Source organism: Poecilia reticulata, chromosome 16 (assembly GCF_904066995.2).
Source record: "Poecilia reticulata chromosome 16, P_reticulata-male-v2, whole genome shotgun sequence".
NCBI lineage: Eukaryota > Metazoa > Chordata > Actinopteri > Cyprinodontiformes > Poeciliidae > Poecilia > Poecilia reticulata.
Window position 1 is genome coordinate 25,545,686 of NC_088845.1, and position 18,337 is coordinate 25,564,022.

The 18,337-nt window shown below is 40.8% G+C and overlaps 1 protein-coding gene across 2 annotated transcripts in view; it reads right to left on the reverse strand.

Annotated features, from left to right (window-relative positions):
- Positions 1-1,703: 1,703 nt before the first annotated feature.
- The window catches only part of LOC103478308 (basic helix-loop-helix transcription factor scleraxis), a 37,322-nt gene continuing 20,688 nt past the window's right edge, over positions 1,704-18,337 (reverse strand). For both annotated transcript variants that reach the window (XM_008432055.3, XM_081597560.1), the window contains exons 3-5: positions 16,884-18,062; positions 16,586-16,802; positions 1,704-2,456 (exon numbers count right to left, since the gene is read on the reverse strand). In XM_008432055.3, coding sequence (XP_008430277.1) covers positions 2,418-2,456; positions 16,586-16,802; positions 16,884-17,275 — 648 coding nt within the window. In that variant the 5' untranslated portion in view covers positions 17,276-18,062 and the 3' untranslated portion in view covers positions 1,704-2,417. The remainder of the gene's footprint in view (positions 2,457-16,585; positions 16,803-16,883; positions 18,063-18,337) is intronic.

Genomic DNA, 18,337 nt, shown 5'->3' on the forward strand with positions numbered 1-18,337 from the left:
GTTCATTTGTTCAGACAGTTACATGCAAGTATAAGAGAACATCTTTGGTTGCAAAACGTGCGAGTCAACCATTAAATAAAGTAAAAAAAAAAAAAACCTTGTAGAAATGCTGACCAAACCGATGTGAGCTGAAAGGCCACTCAGAACGGAAGAAGTCATTATTAGAAAGCAGCATGAAAAGCCTTGTTATAGTTTGTAAGTGTAACAAGAATAGAACTTGTTACAATTCTTGTTACACTTAGGGATACAGAGAGAAGTCCTACGGTTTGATTAGACAAAAATGAAAATGTCTGAGCATAATGACCATTGTTATATTTGGAGGAGAAGCGGAATAGTGTTGCAAGCCTGAGAAAACAATCCCAGCTGTGGTGGCAACGTCGATTTGCTGCATAAGGAAACATTTCACACAACGCATGGCATCGCGACAAAACAGTCAGAGCAACACCCAGACATGCCGAATAACCAAAATGTTTGACCCGATCCACACTGCTTAAGGCAGTTCAACCAGACAGAAACTGTACGTAAACTTCTTAATACAAAGAAAGACTTTTTTCTTTTAAATCATGTAAGTGTAGTTTAATTGAATGTGTGACAGTGAAAATAACATGTTATTCTTGTTTCTTTCATTACAGTGTACGTAAACATGCGGTAAAGTGTATTGTCCATCGTAGTATTTATTTAGTTTACTTTAGTTATTTATGTTGACATTTTGAACTATTCACTCCATTGGTCCGACTCAAATTTATGCTAAATGCTTGAAAGTGAGCCTCGGTTAGCCCGTACGGTCAGCCCCGACCCGACGTCAGCGGACCTCTACATGTGGGCGTTTCTTCACCGTTCAATTTTCAACCATAGTTAGACGAGAGGCACCATCATGTTCTCTACGGTCATCAGACGAAGGTTTACTCAGATGAAAGCCTTTGTCTAAACAGAACAATTAAGAAAATGTAAAGAGCATCCTTTTTATTTTTCACAAAGCCAAAATCAAAAGAATGGAAAATAAAAAATAAAATACTGTTTCTCGTGTCGGAGAAGAGGCTGGAAAGATGGACAGACAAGGTTATGGGAAGGTAAGCGCGGTCAGGATGCACACACTGGAAAGCCATCACCAACCAGATTCTGGTCAGTGGCACTCCAGGGAGAAAAGAGGAAGAGCAGAGGAGGAGAAAAGAGAACAAGCATGTGGAAAGGTAAAGAAGAGGACAGCAAAGGGACAAAGGCAGATGTCCAAGTAGCCATACCTGCAGATGCAATTTTGCAGCCCACTTCAACCCTTCCTCCCACCCCAGCTCTTATGCGCGCCTGTTTCTCCGCTTCTTAATCTTGCTTCTTTTTTTTATTTCCTCTTTAGCCTTTCTTATTTATTTTTACTTCAACTTTTATTTAAAAAAAAAAAAAAAAAAGCAAATAATGCTTTTTCAAGATCATTTTGGCCAAGGCAAAGAGCGGCAACAAAAACATCCAACTTAACAGATTTCATCTGTTATGTTACAAACAAACCAGAAGCTTGAAATTAAAGAGAAATCTAAACTGAAATGTAAAAACAAAAGCATCGATTCTGTTTGTTTCAGATAATTATGCCTTAAATTTGCTCTCGTAAAAGACTTTCGTTGGTTTTCGTGTCTCCCGTAGCAGCGCAAGTATCCCCTAAAAAAAAATCCCCCACAATTTGGTTTCAGAAAACATCTGCGTGCCATCATAAATTCAAAATGGAAACTTTATAAGCTTTATTGGTTGGAACCAGCAATTACTGGGACAAGATTTGAAAATACAGTATGCTCAGAAAAATATGATTTACGCCCAGATTTACAAACATTTTATTGGTCAGCTCGAGTTATTTTCCACTTTCAGGGATGAATATTCGAAACAACCATTACCACCATAGTTCCAGCATGTTCTCTGTGATGCTACAAACTGAGTCAGAAACCAATGTCTGCACTTAAAAACAACATCAAAAATGCCATAAGTCTGTTAAATAACACAGTTTCATTATATATTGTTATGTTACATAAATATACATTTTTTTATATCAGTTTACATTTTAATAAGACAACTTTTAATGAATACAAATTCGTGGGTTTGATCATGTGCCGTATTTCTGTTTTTTTAGAAGTACTGTTTTTTTTTTTTTCCTCTATAGTCTTGATACGCTGGTGAAAATCCATGGAAAGTCTTGTTCACGATTCCTCACTGTAAAACAAAGAGTTCGCATAAAGTAATAGAAAAAGGAAACATTAAAAAGTTCCTTGTAAAAGGAAGTGGAAGTGCTACATAAATCCTTCAAAAGTCTTTAAAATGCATCACAAGTCTGGTTAGTCTTCAAGCTGCAGTGGTTGTAATAAAAAAAATGTAAAAAAATCACATGAAGCCCCGTCAGAGTCGTGAACATTTTGTCCGTGTGGTTTGTGCCCTCGGCGTTAGCTTCGGATGCTCGTCTTCCTGTCTCTGTCTTTGTTCTGCGACAGAAAAGAGAACACGGTGTCAGATCGTCAGGAACGTTCAGCTTGGACTTAATGATGCAACATTGAGAAGGCGACACCAGAAAAGGCAGGGATTTTTCACATTTCTGCCGTCGATGTTAACCTCCGGCGGCGGGACCGGGAGGGGGGGTGGGTCACGAACTTCCACTTCAGACAACTTCCCCGTCTGCTGTGGCAACAGAATCTGGTTTTCTGCAATCAGTGTGGTTTTGTAAGCATTTCGCCTCTGGTTGCCGAGAAAGTAAATTAGCCCTGACTGGCTGCAGTAAACTCACAAACACATTCCCACACAGTAGCAAGGCAACGTTAGCCGCCGCCGCGGCAGCATGGAGCAACACGTGTTTTGCTTAATTCGATCGCAGGCTGAACGATGACATCATGAGCTGATTTATAAGCGCAGCGTAAGACGATATATTCCTCATTTATCTGTGGTATCGGAACAGAGGAGCCCTGATTTCCTGGCTGGTGAGGAGCCTTTCTCTATCTGGCCAGGAAAATAACATCACTTTTTCCCTCCTCACCTAACCTCTCCCCTGCTCGCTGCGCCGGCCATCCGCCGCCGAGCCCGGCTCAAAGGTTTTTAATGAGGTTATTTTCTGAGTGATTTGCAGCGCAGTCAATCTTTGCCGTGTCTCAAAAATGAATGATATCTGATCTAATGCTGTTAAGACCTAATCCCTGGCTGTTGATAAATGTTTCCCAATCAGAAATCTGTTCTCATTCAAATTGAATTTGGATGAGTTTGTTGTATTTTCTGCCAAAAAAAAAGTTTGGGAGATTTTTTAAATCTTTTTTATTACTCCTTGCACTTTTTCCTTTCTCATATCATCTCAGCTAACCTTCTCCGACTCCCAGCTTGGCCTCCTGCTCAACACCTGTAACACATTTCCTTTATTTCAGACGGAGCACGAGGTGTAGGTGTTTGGAAAAGTCCATGTGACTGACATCAGCGACGGTGGGTAGGTGTTTGGACGGGTATCAGGTGGTAATCGGAGGATGAAATCACAGGATTTGGACAGGAATCGGTCCTCCCACTGATTGGGGCGCCGAAACGATTAGTGACGATCCGTCCTCCAGCTGGACAGAGATGAGCGTCGTTACTAGACTGGGATTGAACCACTTGTAGTTGGCTGCGAAAGCGAGCGTGAGCAAACACGCAAACATTTAGAGGTTGGTGCTTTGTGTGAAGGAATTTATGTTTCAAAAGAGCAGCTACTTCATGTGACCTTTACATGACAGTTTAATCTCAGTTGTTTTTTACACAAGTTCACTGCTCAAAATATCCCGCTAAAAAAACCCCCCCAAAAATAATTTTCATTTTCACCCTGAGGCTTTCGCAATATGCCGACGACCATTTTCTTTTTTACATACAATAAAATAATACAATCAAATTTTCTTAACTTAAATAGACAAGGAAGTCAATTTTTAAAGATTTTACAAACTTCGTTGCCTGAACTTCGTTGCCTGAACTTCATTCTGCGCTTGAGAGATCTTCAGGAAATACCTGAAGCTCAGATGCTGCACTTTCATCCTGTCTCATCTAGTCAATTCCTCACACAGGCCTCGTTAAAGTCGAGCCCCGGGAACCGGCTTTAGACAATAATTTGGTCAAGACAAACCCAAGGATGTTGCACAAGAAGCAGCATTAAGTTTCAATGCATCTGGCTTCTTGAGATTCAGATGGAAAAAGTTACCGTTTACTGCAGCTTAGCCGTAAAGGTCAAAGATCGCTTTATGCGTCCATTTCTGACATGTGTTAGCTTTGTTTGAATGTGTGTGTGTTTTTTTATGGGAGATTATTTTTACTACTAGTCTTTATTTAGGGTTTCTATTATCTCTGTTCTTTATTATTCTAGTGACTCTGCATAAATGAACCTGCTGCACCGGAGAAACTCTTACAGTTTGAGAGCATCAGATGTTTAATTTTACCACCAGCAGTATTTGCTCAGTGTTGAAGGCTTAATCTGAGTTTTATACATTTGATTAGATTAGTACTTATCCAATACCATTGAATGTAATGCATGGGGGCTACTTAAGTTACATCCTGAAGTGCAATAACTGGACTACCCCACCACATTGGTACTTTACGTATTGGTTAGAGACGGAGTGGTCCTTCAAGAAGCTGATGAATCTGCAGCTCTCACCGTTTCCTGATAGGTGAACATTTGTGATCTAATTTATCGCCTAATGTATCGTAAAAAATAAACATACTTCAATGTATGTGAAATTTATTAAGATTTTACTAAATAAAACTGCTGAAGCAAACAATATGCTCTGTGGTTGTTCTAAAATGGCACTCTTTATATATAAAAAATCTTTATACGTGTATGAAAAAATCTTTAAACGTGTATGAGTTATATTAGTCTGGCTGCACCTACACATACATACAACAAAATGTAATCTATATAACACATTTACTTTTCACCATGGTAACAGATCAATTAATTACAAATAATTTTTTTCAATGGATAACAAATAAAATACACACATGAAACTACAATAGTTCTTAAGACGGGAAACGTCCCAGTTAAACGACGTTTAACTGAAGTCCTAAAAGGGGTGCAGGTTTTAATGTTTTTATCTTTTTTAATCTTTTTCTAAATCTTTTTGTCTTTCTCACTGTTTATTCAATGTCACATGCTGTTTTTATTTTAATTATGTAAAGCACTTTGAAATGCCTTGCTGCTGAAATGTGCTATACAAATAAAATTTGATTGATTGATTGATTGATTGATTGATTGATTGATTGATTGATTGATTGATTGATTGATTGATTGATTGATTGATTGATTGATTGATTGATTGAGACGGCAAAATATTTTAAAATGAAACAAGTATTTAGTACTGATTTATTAAACACTAGTGATACCAAAAATACCAGCACATTTCAAACCAGACAGCAAATATGCTACCATTAAAAATAAGTTGAATAGATATTATAATAAGCTGAATAAAAAAAACAAAACAATGTGACGCTCTACCCCATAGAAATATAGAAACTAGAGCTAAGAAAGAGGGTTAAAGGGTAAAATGTGGTTCAGCTTTTAACTCTCAGACCTTACAGACTCCTTGAATTGTGGCGTAATCCAGCAATGCGCACTTCAAAACTAAGAGTAAGGCAGTGGGCGTCATGGGATTTTAGCCAAAAATGTTATAATTTTTTTTTTTTGTGAGAATGAATTTAACACAGCCTGGGAAACTGCGGCCAAACTGTAGCACTCCTGTTATCGTACTCGCTTTCCCAACACAAACCATCAAACCAACAGCTGCGAGACACAAGTGCAGCCCGCGCTCTCCGGTGTTTGCTGGAAAGCGCTGTGGAAAATTGCAGGCATTTATCAGTGGAAGGAAAAGTACTCTGGGTTGGAGAAAGAGGATACACCACGAATTTCTCTTAAAACCTGGGCGTTGAAATTAGCCAATTTACCAAAATTACATCAAATTAGTACGGAGTCATTAGACGAATCGTCCCGCGTCTCGTCGTGAGCAATCAGTGACAGCTTGGAAGCTGCATCTGTAGCTGCGGAGGCTGGACATGAACTGGTTCAGTCCAAACAGGAGGAGGGGGTCGCCTTCAGGCCGGCCTGGTAGTCAAAACAATCTGCTAAAGACTAATAGGTCACGGTCAGATGACGGTTCTGCTCTTTCTTCCCTCTTTCCACACACACATACCAGGAGCTTCCCCAGAGGGTGATTTGTCCGACCCTAATATGATTACCTGATGATGTTTGCTCAAGATACAATATGAAGATATCACCACCCTGAAACAATATTATTGTTCTATTAAGGTGAAAAGCAGCCTGTTGCAGTCTCGATGTGAAGAAACTAAGCACTTTCATTAAAGTATCTTAACTCACAAATTTAAACTTCAATATCTTTTTTTTTTTTTTGCGAAACTCAACCCTGCTGATTCTTTACCTATAATTGTGGATTTTCCATGCACTCTTTTTTTTCCCCCTGTCCTAAGCTTGGTCTGTCAAATAAAAACATCTTATTTAGTCCCTGGCTGCATAAGGACAGGACTGACTAGTTGGAAAAAATAATTCCACTTGGGCTCGGGCCTGCATTCATATAAGGACGTTGGTATTTAACCGTGTAATGAAAGCGGCTTATATCCTTTTAGATTATTAAGTGAAAATATTTAAGACTGTGTCACTGTCTCCAGTGGCTTATATAAGCCGTAGTTACCCTCATAAATGACAATCAATTAAAAAAAATCACACATCAGGCCTTTAAAGTGAGCTAACTAGCAGACCAAAATGTCCCAATTTGCCATTATGTGGCTTGGACCTAGACGTGTACCGATTATCGGTATCGAGGTTTTAAAAAGTTACAGTTTCAAAACCGCTGAAACGTTCCTTTGTAGCGTTTAAAGTCCTGTCAGTGAAATACCAAAGAAGAAGTGGAGTTTTCTCTGGCCGTGCAGAGGATGTAGTAATGCAGGGCCGCCCCTACCCCACATGTTGCTGCTCACTGCCAAACAGCTGACTTGTTATTGACTTCTAAGTTGTCCATGAAGTAAAATAAACACCAAACTTAAACAAAAACAAAGCTATAAAACTGACACAAAAACCAGCAGCTTGGAAAAGGGACATTTTTCCCTTTTTCTGTGTCTTTATTTAAACACAGGAGAGTTTAAATAAAGACATTTTAACAAAACAACAATCAGAAGAAAGTTTATTTGTAGCCATAAACAGATTTACTTTTGGATTGCACGACTGTTTGCTAAAATGCCAACATGAGCTTCCACTTTGCTAACAGACTGTCGGGTTAAATGTCTTTGCAGTGGATGCCCACAACTGGGCCAGAACGCAGCGCCCAAGATGCTTAAGGTCACAGAGTGTTGGAAGCGCAGCTGGAAAAGAGGAAAAATGTGGATCCATCACAAGTGATGTCACTGCAGTTTTCAACAATAATATCACCATTGCATCACTTTCTGATATCATGCAGCCCTATTTTTCACTCATTTTTGGCCTCCCGTGATGCTATTCCTCTGTTACGGTTAGAGCACATGAAAAATTAGTTGATGATTTGATTTGGCTACGTCAAGCAACTTGTAGGACCGCCTTGGCTGCTGGAGTTGACAGCACAGTGGTTTTTTTTCTACTTTGTGGCACTGGTGGCCTTTTAGGCCTTTATTATGCAGCAAAACATGGCTGCATTAAGGACCGACGGCCTCCAGGTCTCGGGCCTCCACTCCAACACCACACAATGTGACATCATGACAACTCAAGTTTTAAAGCCATAGTTACCAAGCTTTTCTCTACCTGGAGAAATACAACTGATTAACCAGCTAATGTCACTTTGTTATATTTGTGATGCTCTAGGAAAGGCAAAAGCGCAAAAAAGGAACAATATTCTCCATATTGAACAGTTCATATACTCATAATTTTATGTGCATGCTGTGAGCGCTTCAGAACAATACTTAATCATCAAAAAGTAAATAAAGCTTCAAAATAACATTACTAAGGGAGTAATATTTAATATGTTGTATTGTTTAGCAGCAGTAAGGATGACTGTAGCTGATCCTGTAACTTTAGACCGGTTACAGGTGGTCATGAGAATCCAATGCCAGTCTCTGTTTTTCTTGGATTAGAACACATTCATGTTACCTTACTATATCTTCTTGATGCATATCCTGACAAACAACTGATTGAGTTTAGATTGCCCAGTTTGCACGTGTATTTTATTACCACCATATTTTAATGCTTTAATGAGTAGAACAAGCTTGATTTCATTCCCACTTTGTTCTGCCCCATTATGCCGATAGCGTTACTTCATCATCGGCGCTAACATGTCCGCCCTCCAACAGCAAATTTGTCATTAGCTTCAGCAGATATTGTTTTAAGAAGCGGCCTAATTAAAAGCACAGACTTCTGCTTTCCTGTTCGCCATGTTGTATTTCTCCCTGCCAGGCTCGGAGCTCCGTGTTTGTGTTTTAATTTGCCCTCCGTCCCTGGAGGCCAAATGACAACAGAATGATAGTTTTGCTAATAGATTTTGTTATCGGACCCGACTTCTTCTGTTGGTGTTGAATTAGGGGGTTTAACTGCTTCCATGTGTGCCGCGAGCGGACAGACGGCTCTGCGTTTGACTGCTGAACGTGGGGGAGAATACATATAAAAAAAAAATAAAAAAACAGCCGCAGAATACGACCCTAGCCTGATGCACCTCATTAGCATAGGTTCAAACGAAACGCACGAAGGCAATGCTGCCGCTTATGAGGCACAAATCATTAACTCCCAGTCAACTCCGGCTCCATTGCTTTTCATCTATGACACTGAAACGTCAGCTTCATGCACGAGAGTGACGCAATGCTTTTTTCCAGCTAAAGCGGTCTAATATTCCAAATAGCTGTAAGAACCGCAGCCATCGGCGTGCTTTCTGAACACGTCCCAGCCACGCATTTAAGCCCTCTTTAGGCGCACGCTTGATTAGGCCTCCATAAAGACGCAAAGCGCGGTTTAAAAGCAAACGTCCAAACTGGAGGATAAATAGCAGAGTTGATTATCCCGGCTGACTCGTTGGCCACCTTCCTCCTCGTCTCCATCTCCGTTTCCAAAACTTCCTGCCCGCCATTAGTTTTAGAAAGCGTTGAAAGCGCAGCGGCGATCCAGAGCTCCTCAGCTATCATACATGGTTTGTTTATGCAGTCTAGATATACGCAAAGAGCTGCCATCTGGCTGACATGGAAAGGGAAATAGAAGTAAAACACTTTTATTAAAAAACTCTCAAGAAAGGTTGTGCACCCACGTGTGTGTGTGTGTGTGTGTGTGTGTGTGTGTGTGTGTGTGTGTGTGTGTGTGTGTGTATATAAATGTCTGTATGGGTGTGTGTGTGTCATTTGTGGAGGTGTGAGTGTAAGCAGAGAGGGCGTTCCACAGAGCGCGGTTTCCAGGCTCCTTTACCATCACCATCAAAGCTCAGCCTCAATGTGTTTCTAATAGCAGCCGCTGAATTAAACACTGGCTGCACTGCCTCAGCAGAGGATAAATCATTTACAGAACAATTAGCTCATTTGTTGCTCTGCTCCGTTCTGCCAATGACTTCCAGACACAGAGAGCCAGCCGAAGGAGGACGTGTCTGTGTGTTTGTGAGGTGACTGTGTGGGCAAAAAAAATATGCAAAAGTCACCCGATTCAACTGAGTCATTCACCAAATGACACGACCCGCTTTGATGCACGAGTCTCCGCAGCAAGTCTTTGCTTTCATCCTGAAGAGTAGCAAAACAGACAAAATGGAAATCAGCTGCTTTCTGAATTCACCGCAAAGATTTGGCCTTTTCTTTTCATACACCCACAGATAACTGTGCGTCCAAAAACGCTTCGGATCAGCCACTCCGAGCGGGAGTGGAGCGCACGCATCATGTTTTGTCTGCTGTGCCACTGACTTTGAACCTCAGTTTTTAATTTTAAGACATTCACTCAAATCATAAATAAATATGGGCTGCGCCCTAAAATGCCAATAAAATTGCCCATTTCAAAGGGAACAATGGTCTATTTACAGCAACCACACCATAAGTACCAAGATAATTGGATTTTTTCCAGCGTTTTTATGTTGTTTCCAAACATCTGACAGCTCTTTTATGCCATAAAAAAGAGCTGTAAAACCCCCGATATTGGGCAAATTGTCTCGACTTGTAATACAGGGATTAAAAGGAAAGAAGTTCTCAATTGCAGTCATTGGCAGACAAATTACCACTTTTATTTTCTTTTGCCATTAATTTGAGCTGACCCTCTTCCTAGTTTGAGCCAATAGAAATAGGCCACACTTGTGGAAAAAGCTGTAAAAATATACAGAGTTCTGTGCCCTTAAAACAGAAGTAGACAAATTAGCATGGTTAAAGTTGTTATGTACGGAAAGACCATCTTAACTACAAGCCATCACCTTGGGCTCACCTCGACCAGGAGCAAACAGGCCTCCAGAATCTGCTCCGGTAGAGCACGGCTGTGCCGACCAGGATTTCTACATGCTTATGCAGCCTCCACGCTCCCCACACATCAATCTGATGAGATCTGAAGGGAGCAAACCGAATTCATGGGGGCCCCACGCACCATCCACGGAGTCCAAAGGGTCTGCTAAACCTGACACTGTGAAGATCTATAAAGATCTTTTACTGCAGAACTATAATCGCACACTGAAAAATTTGCTACAGCTTTATTACTTGTGAGTTTTGAAAAAAATAAAAATAAAAAAATGTTCTGACGTCCTTTACCGTGCTCATCATTTCGAGATAAACCTCCCTGCTTTGTTTGTCCCTGCTCCTTTAAACCTGTAATAACTACTCTGATGGGTTAACAGCTCATTTTATTGTAATCGTTTTCTGGCTAATGACAGACAAAACACTTTGGTGCTATGCTTTTGTGTCTTACCCATTTTGAAAAAAGAGCAATTGAAAACATTGATCAACTTAAAAAAAGTAAAGTATAAATAAGAATAATGCTTTAGGGGTTCAAAATGACTGATGATGTAAAAACGCGCTTATGTTGTGTTATGGGATTTTCTTTCCATTTGTCCAACATATTAAAAAAATCTTTGCTAGGACCTCTGATGACTGCTCTGGTTATTGACTGTAAATCCTTAGTTAGCTGTGTGTTATATGTTGACTCCAGACACCTGAGAGTGAAGGTGGAGTGAGACATCCTTCACCAGATACGTGCATCAGACGTGACTCAAGAGGCAGGCCCAGTTCTGCTCATTCACCGCCTCCCCATTTTAGTGAAAACAACTATCAGAGGCATTAATACAGAAACTCTCTCATCATCGTTTTATTGTCGTCCTGTTCTGACAGTATGATTAAACAGCTTAAAATAGTTCCAATATTCCAATATTTTACACTTTGAAACAACAATGGTATTTTTACCAACTGGCATTGTAATCAATTGAACTTCATAATTGCATCATGCTTGAATTGCATATAATTAGGTCCAAATATGGGTAGTAATTAGCTACATTTACTTGAGTACGGTAACTTTTTGGACTACTCATGGTTTTACTTTTACTTCAGTAATTTTATTATTAAGAATCATTATTCTTACTGGCGTAAAACTTCTGGATACTTTACCCACTGAGAGTAAGGTCACTGAATAAGAGTTTATGTCAAAGTGAGGCTTCGTCTTTAATCACACAAGCTTTGTTCTTCTAATTATGTTAATGGAAGTTCACCTTATTCTACCATTATAAGTATTAGTTTAAAAGTTTTATATCAAAAAAATAAATTATATACTTTTTAGTCTTTAAAATACCAGAATTTGCACATAAAGTTTTTTTGTCTGTGAAGTCATCATTTTATAGTATTAAATCAGATGTTTTTATCAGTTTTTATGTTTTTATCAGTTACTCAGCACCTTTTAATCAAATACCATTTTACTTGAGTAAATACATGGGGAAATAGTGCTACTCTTACTTACAATTTTTCTACCCACATCTGACTAGATTTTATTGTAATGAAGTGGATTTGTCTGACAATTTGTATTCAGGCAGTTGTATTGAGCAAAACCGCACATAAATTGGAGCAATTTCTAAAGTAGAAAAACAAACAAAAACAAAAAGATCAAATGGGTTCCCAGTCTTAATGAGTTGCCAAACTGTTTCTAGAATCCAACTCGCATTCACCAATCTGCAGTCAAAAGGCTTCACAAAGACTGGTGAACAGCTTTAAGGTTTAAGTAGCAAAACGAAAGCTGAAATCAAATTTGCAACTTTTCCAGTTGACAGACTACACATCACACTGACCTGCATCCATCAAAGTGTGAAATAAAACTCAATTTCCTTTCTCCCTATGATACCGATATAAAAAAAATAATAATCATTGTATTTATCTTTGCTTTACTTCACAGCTTTCTTTGACCCTTGGATCAAGTGCAGCAGAGGAATAAATCACATTAGTATTCACCTCACTACCTGCCTGAATATGTCACATGTGACGCTGTGTGCGCAGCCGTCATTAGTAACAAGGCTGCTTGTTTTGAAACACTTACACCGTAGTCACCCATAATAAGAGGAAATGACTGTATACTTTTCTCACTTTCACCCTCTGCTGCGTTGGAAATGGGAGTAACTGAAGCGGCTGGTTTAAGCAGAGCTGACAGCGGTGATGAACCTCAATAACTATGAAAACATACGAAGAAAGAGCTGTGAACAGAAACTCCCCTTTTACCTCTTCTGGCTCGTTCTCTGTAATCACCAGCGCTAACTCTGCCCTTCAGCCCACTCCTACACACTCCTACACACTCCAGAAATTTGGCAAAGAAACGCTCCAAATTAGTGCTAATCACAGTTAATCGTTTACATTCCAGGACTAGATGGACTACTCGTTTTTTTTATTATTGTTAAAGTAATAAAATAAATTTGATCTCGAGAGTGTTAATAATATACACAGATATGAGATCTTATGCAAGCCGAAGAGAAACACGGTTAAACATTTGCAATCCATCATAAGGCTTATTACGAAGTCTCGTTCTGTGTGTATGAATGCAGATGACTTGTAATGATTTTAAAAACAGAAGTGATTCAGCATTTAAGCGTTTGAAACTGAAACTTTTTCTGCATTATTCCAGCTTACAGTCAATAATGACACATTCTCTCTGCAGTAAACATGAGTAATGTACTTTATTATGACTCCATCCCACAGACACCCTCCTTTTGTTACACTAAGCTTATTGCAACGCTAAAGTGAGCCAATGGTTATTTAAGCATAAACACAGACAGATACGAGACAAACACAACCACTTGCTCCTCTAAACAATTACTAATCTGGTATTAATCTGTGTAATAATGCACTTAGTTAATATCCATTTTAAGGAGTGTATTATTTTATGCAGGAAGCCCAAAACACATTCAGTCCATAGATATTATAAAAAGTGATAATATAAGAATTTAAGACTAATTTGTGCATTTTGTATTGGAGGATGAGCCTCTTCAGTTGAGTCTGACAGATGATTGGCTTATTCTGCAATTACAAAGGTAGATAAAAAAAAATGTTGTAAGTAAATACACTAAAATTATAACGAGGAATGGCTCCCATACCTCTAGTGGATGAACAACATAACAAAAAGTTTGTAGAAAATAAGGGAATAAATCCTCCAAGAGGGAGAGTGGACCTTCATCTTAAGCTGATTTTAGACACTTCAAACAACTCAAACTGAAAACATTCATATCCATGCGATGCAACAATAAAATGAAAATTATTTACAAAGTTTGTCGCCGTTTTTTTCAGCCGTGTCACTTTGCTACTTTTCCTTGCTGGAACTGAATCTATTCACCTCATCAACTACAAATCATCAGTCATCTCAAAGTTCAGGAGTAAACTTTGTGTTTTGAAGCTGTTATTTGTGCAGTGGCATTAAAATGCTACCTTACTGCAGTTTGCAGACTGATAAACTGATGAGTCGAGTTGATACAGCAAGCAGCCTCAGACAACAGAAGCTTAGAGTACAGACATGGATGTATTTTGACTGAGAGGAAGTTTTTGTGGGGAAATATTTGCACATATGGATATAAACTTTTTGACGTATTTTCCAAATGCTAAAATCTGGCATGAGAACAGAGAGTCTGTTAGCTGCACTCGTCCGTCTCATCGACTGTAACTTGACAGTAACTTTTTGGACGTCTCTATGTTCACTGAGTATGGAGTAAGCTTTTGGATTTGCAACAAGCTGCTGTGTTTACAATGGGACATACAGTCATTATGTTCCTGTGCTTTTCCAGAGCAACTAGTTGCTTAGGAATTAGCTAATGGGGTCTATTAGCTGATCAGGCAGACTGTTTCAGACAGCTCCAGTCTACATAACCTCTCTACTAACACAGAGGATGTTTGGCTGAGTAAACAGCGTCAAATTAATGTATGGGGAAAGAAGAGTCAATATTTCCTAATGCTTAATATGAATATCTGAACTTAAATGGTTAAAGTCCGCTAACGTCTAGCTGATCAGCTTTTAGCTTTTCACCGTTTTGAGGTTTTCCTCACATATTTAAAAAACATACTGCAATATAATCTCTGTCATCTAACCAATAAAAAGCACACTGACATACTTTTTTTTTTTTTTTTTAGAAATCTTATTTGAATACTATAATAGGTCAGGAGCAATTATAATAGCCTGCCTCACCCTGAACCAGCCTCCTTTAAATGAAGTAGTGCTTAACTTGTCATCGAGTTGTGGAAGAATCTGAACTGCAGATCTGAACAGATGGAGGTGAAGAAACATGTTTTCATATAAACCAGTGAGTCACACCACAGTATCTAGTAAGCTGCTGTTTTAGCCAATTGAGAAAAGTAGTTTTAAAATAATAGAGTATAAATTCTGTGTTGTGGACAACATTCCCAAAGCCTTTCCCGCTGTGACGGGATGAGCTGAGGGGTCTTTCAGCACAGCTTGCCCAGAGGTCTCTGCCTTTTTTAATCTAACACTGCTTCCAGAAACTTTGAAACACCCAAATGGCCTTAAGGCCTTACTGCTATATCATTTCCAAAATATCACCGGACCATATAACTTTCAAAACTTTGTCTCTAACTAATCTCATATCAGCCCTTATTTGTTTTTCTTCAAAACTTTGATAAAATAACCAAGAAATAAAAAAAAAAAATAGACGATGACTTTCATGTGTGCTCAAATCATCATTTGAATGCGTTTAGCTCAAAAAAGAGCAGTGGGGCTTTTAATCCGGCTGTAATGGGAACCAGTGTAATGTGACTGACAGCCGGTAATGAAGGACTTTATCAAAGTGTCCACGTTTGAGTGCTCTGACATCAGAAAGTTTCAAAACTGTTTTCCGCGCAGCATGCATTTACAGGTCGGTCATGCATCTGCATCTGCAGCTGCGTGTTGGCGGCCGCAGATAGTATTACACATTTCTGACTGACAGCCCCGACCTGCGCAGGCCTGATCGATATGCAAAGAAGTAGTTAAGGAGGGAAGGTTCAAACGAAAGGAGATGTGGATGAGAATAAAACGACAGGACAGACGGAAAACGATTGGTGGTGAAACCGAAACTGGTTTCAGGCCAGTTATCTCCCAGCTGAGAGCGTCTGGGTGTAGACACTCAGGACGTCTAGGCTTTCAGGCGCACAAGTTCAGAGGGTGAGGAGGAAGGGGGGGAGAGGGGAGAGACTTGTGCCGCTGAGACTCTGGTTATCCCTCAGCTAAAGGGTCTCTGGGTTTAGACACTGAGGAGGGTATTAGCTTTCACACACTGCTGGGGTAACTGGGGAGTCTGCCAGATGTCAGCTCCTTACCAATAAATCCTGCTAAATGGGCAGCCGGCTCGGTTATAGAGGAAGGCCTGACTGGACGTCAACTCTCTATCATTCTCCGCTCTGTTTGTCAAAACCCGAAGCGAGCTCGTAAATATTTGATTTCACTCAGCTGATGGCAATCCCTCATTCCCTGTAATTCCTCATCAGACCGATGGTTTCTTATGGCAGAGTGGTCTTGATTATGACAATTTCCTGTGCTGGATCAGACAAACCAAAACTCACACTTTTTAAAGTTTACCTCTGTTTTGTCTTTGAAAGGAAGGCAGTTTTTTGTTCTTCTTATTTTAGGTTTTATATCTGTATTAAATTTTGCAGCAGTTTTGATTAAAACCTTGTCAAATCCCGGCTGAAGAATTTACACACGATTGGACAGATTTTACGCACTCCCGGTAGTAAATCTCTCTGTATAAACACGTATAAACTTTAAATTCATATTTTTTTTGCTCATATTGACTGGAGTTCTGAGAAAAAAAAAAAATGACTCAGGTCTCCCGAGCTCTCGCTGAGCTCCTGTGACAGAGAAACACTCATGTATATGGAGTGCAGAGGATTTTTTTTAGGAACCACCTTGAACTTTCGAGCCAGCTGCTCCAGTAAAACCCAACCCCCAGCAGGACAATATTGCATGGTCGTTCACCCCAGAAAGTGGACTCTAAAAGAGGTGGCGCTTTTAAAGCCCCTTAGGGCCGGCGAGGTTTATGGGCACAGTTGCTGATCTCAGGTCAGGTATTTAACACAAAACTGACCCGACCCAACAGCCTGTCTCTACGACCACCCTGTCGCTGTTAACGCCTCTTGATTTGACCCTCGTACAGCTGATATCTCTCTGACTTGTTGTTTTTCTGCTCACCATTTTCCGCTGGTTGCTGAGGCAGAAGGTACAGATGTGCTTGGGCTGAGCCGATTGGTCGGATCCTCGGGTGGGGGAGGAGCTGACGTGGAAGAATGGAGGTGAGGGGGCGTGGCACGGCTGTCCGTCGTGAAGCCCTTCGCCCAGGAGCAAAACGTTCCCCAGATGGCTTATGTAGCTGCTGGCCAGACGTAGCGTCTCAATCTTTGACAGTTTCCTGCAGTCAGATGAGACGTGAGTTGCAAGAATAATATGAAACCTGCAGCGGAACGGTCGATAAAAAAATGTCGCTCCTTACCTGTCGGCCGGCTCAGTGGGGATGAGCGTGCGAAGCGCCGTGAACGCTGTGTTGACAGAATTGGTGCGATCTCTTTCCCGTGCGTTGGCCGCCGTCCTCTGGCGGACTTCGCCGGGAGGAGACGAGCCCGGGGGTCCGAGCCTGCCCGTCAAGTTTGTGACGCTCACCCCGGCGCCCCCGCACATCTTTCTCTTCCTGTTCACCTTGATGTGGAAGGCGGACTGGGACGACGAGGACAGGCGAAAGGACGCAGAGTTGGAGGAGCTGCTGGTGCGGTCCTCGGAGCCTGAGCCCTCGCTGCAGTTGTCGTCGTCGTCATCGGAGAGGAGGCCGATGTCTCCGTACAAGAAGCGGCCTGCTGGAGGTGGAGTGCGTAGCATGGCAAAAGTCATCTTTGATGGCTATTTGATCAGTCCCGTTCAGGAGCTCTTCCAAGCAGGCTTTGCTCTCTCGTTTGATAGGGTTGCAAAAACGTGTTGATGCTCCCAACGCGTGTTGACTGGTGGCGTTCGGCAAAGCAGACTTGATTTATAACCTCCTTTTACTCAAAGCAAAACATCAGCAGGTTGAGCTTAAGGTCAAGGGTGGAAAAAGTCGGGTCTACTGATCTATACCCACAGGTGCATTCAGACTCCAGCTCTGTCTTATTCTCTTCTGATCTGCTAAAAGAAAAACAGCAAAAAAAACCTCCACATTCCCAAAGTCTGCTTAATCTTCAGTTACTCTGTGAGAGCTCAAAATAGCATCTCAAGATTAAAAATCTCTGTCTTTCTTTGTGTGTCTTTACTTCTACTTTATCACTTGTTTCTACCTGCTTCCCTTCCAAAAGTCCAACTTGAGTCAACTGGTCTGTGCCGGCAGATTCATGCTCTTTTGCTTCCAGCTGGTTTCCCCCCCTTGTCCGTCTTCCTCTTTGCCTGTTTGCTCCACGTGTGCGTGCGGTCTGAGTGTTTCAGCCCGCCTCTGGTCTTATAGTCCGAGGGAGGGCCAAGAGGACTGTCGCGCTCCTCCTCCTCTGAGCGTTCAGAGTCCCCCGGCTGCCGTCTGAAAGCAGACCACAGAGACCGGAGGCAAGAGGCGAGCCATCAGCAGTAGTTTGTTTTGGCTGCATGCTGATGCTTTCCAGGGGAAATCCACCCAAAAACAGTGCTTGCATCATCCTCAGGGGCCACAGCAGCTCTTCAGACAGCCAAGATGAGTAAGGTTTACAGATAGGAAGAAGAGATAAAGCACTATCAGCTGGCAGCTAGAGGGGGCAATGAGATCAACTAACTCTCTACTAAGTTAGTTGTTACCAAAATCTTTTCAAGAAATCTTGAGTACCTTTTTAAGTTTATGTTCAAAAAATGATAGTTTTTGCTCTACATTGCTCCTCTTAAAACAACAGAACAGGCTTCCAGGAATGGGCCTAAAACGTTGTGTTTTGCTCTGCCACATCGTTGACAGTGATAAAC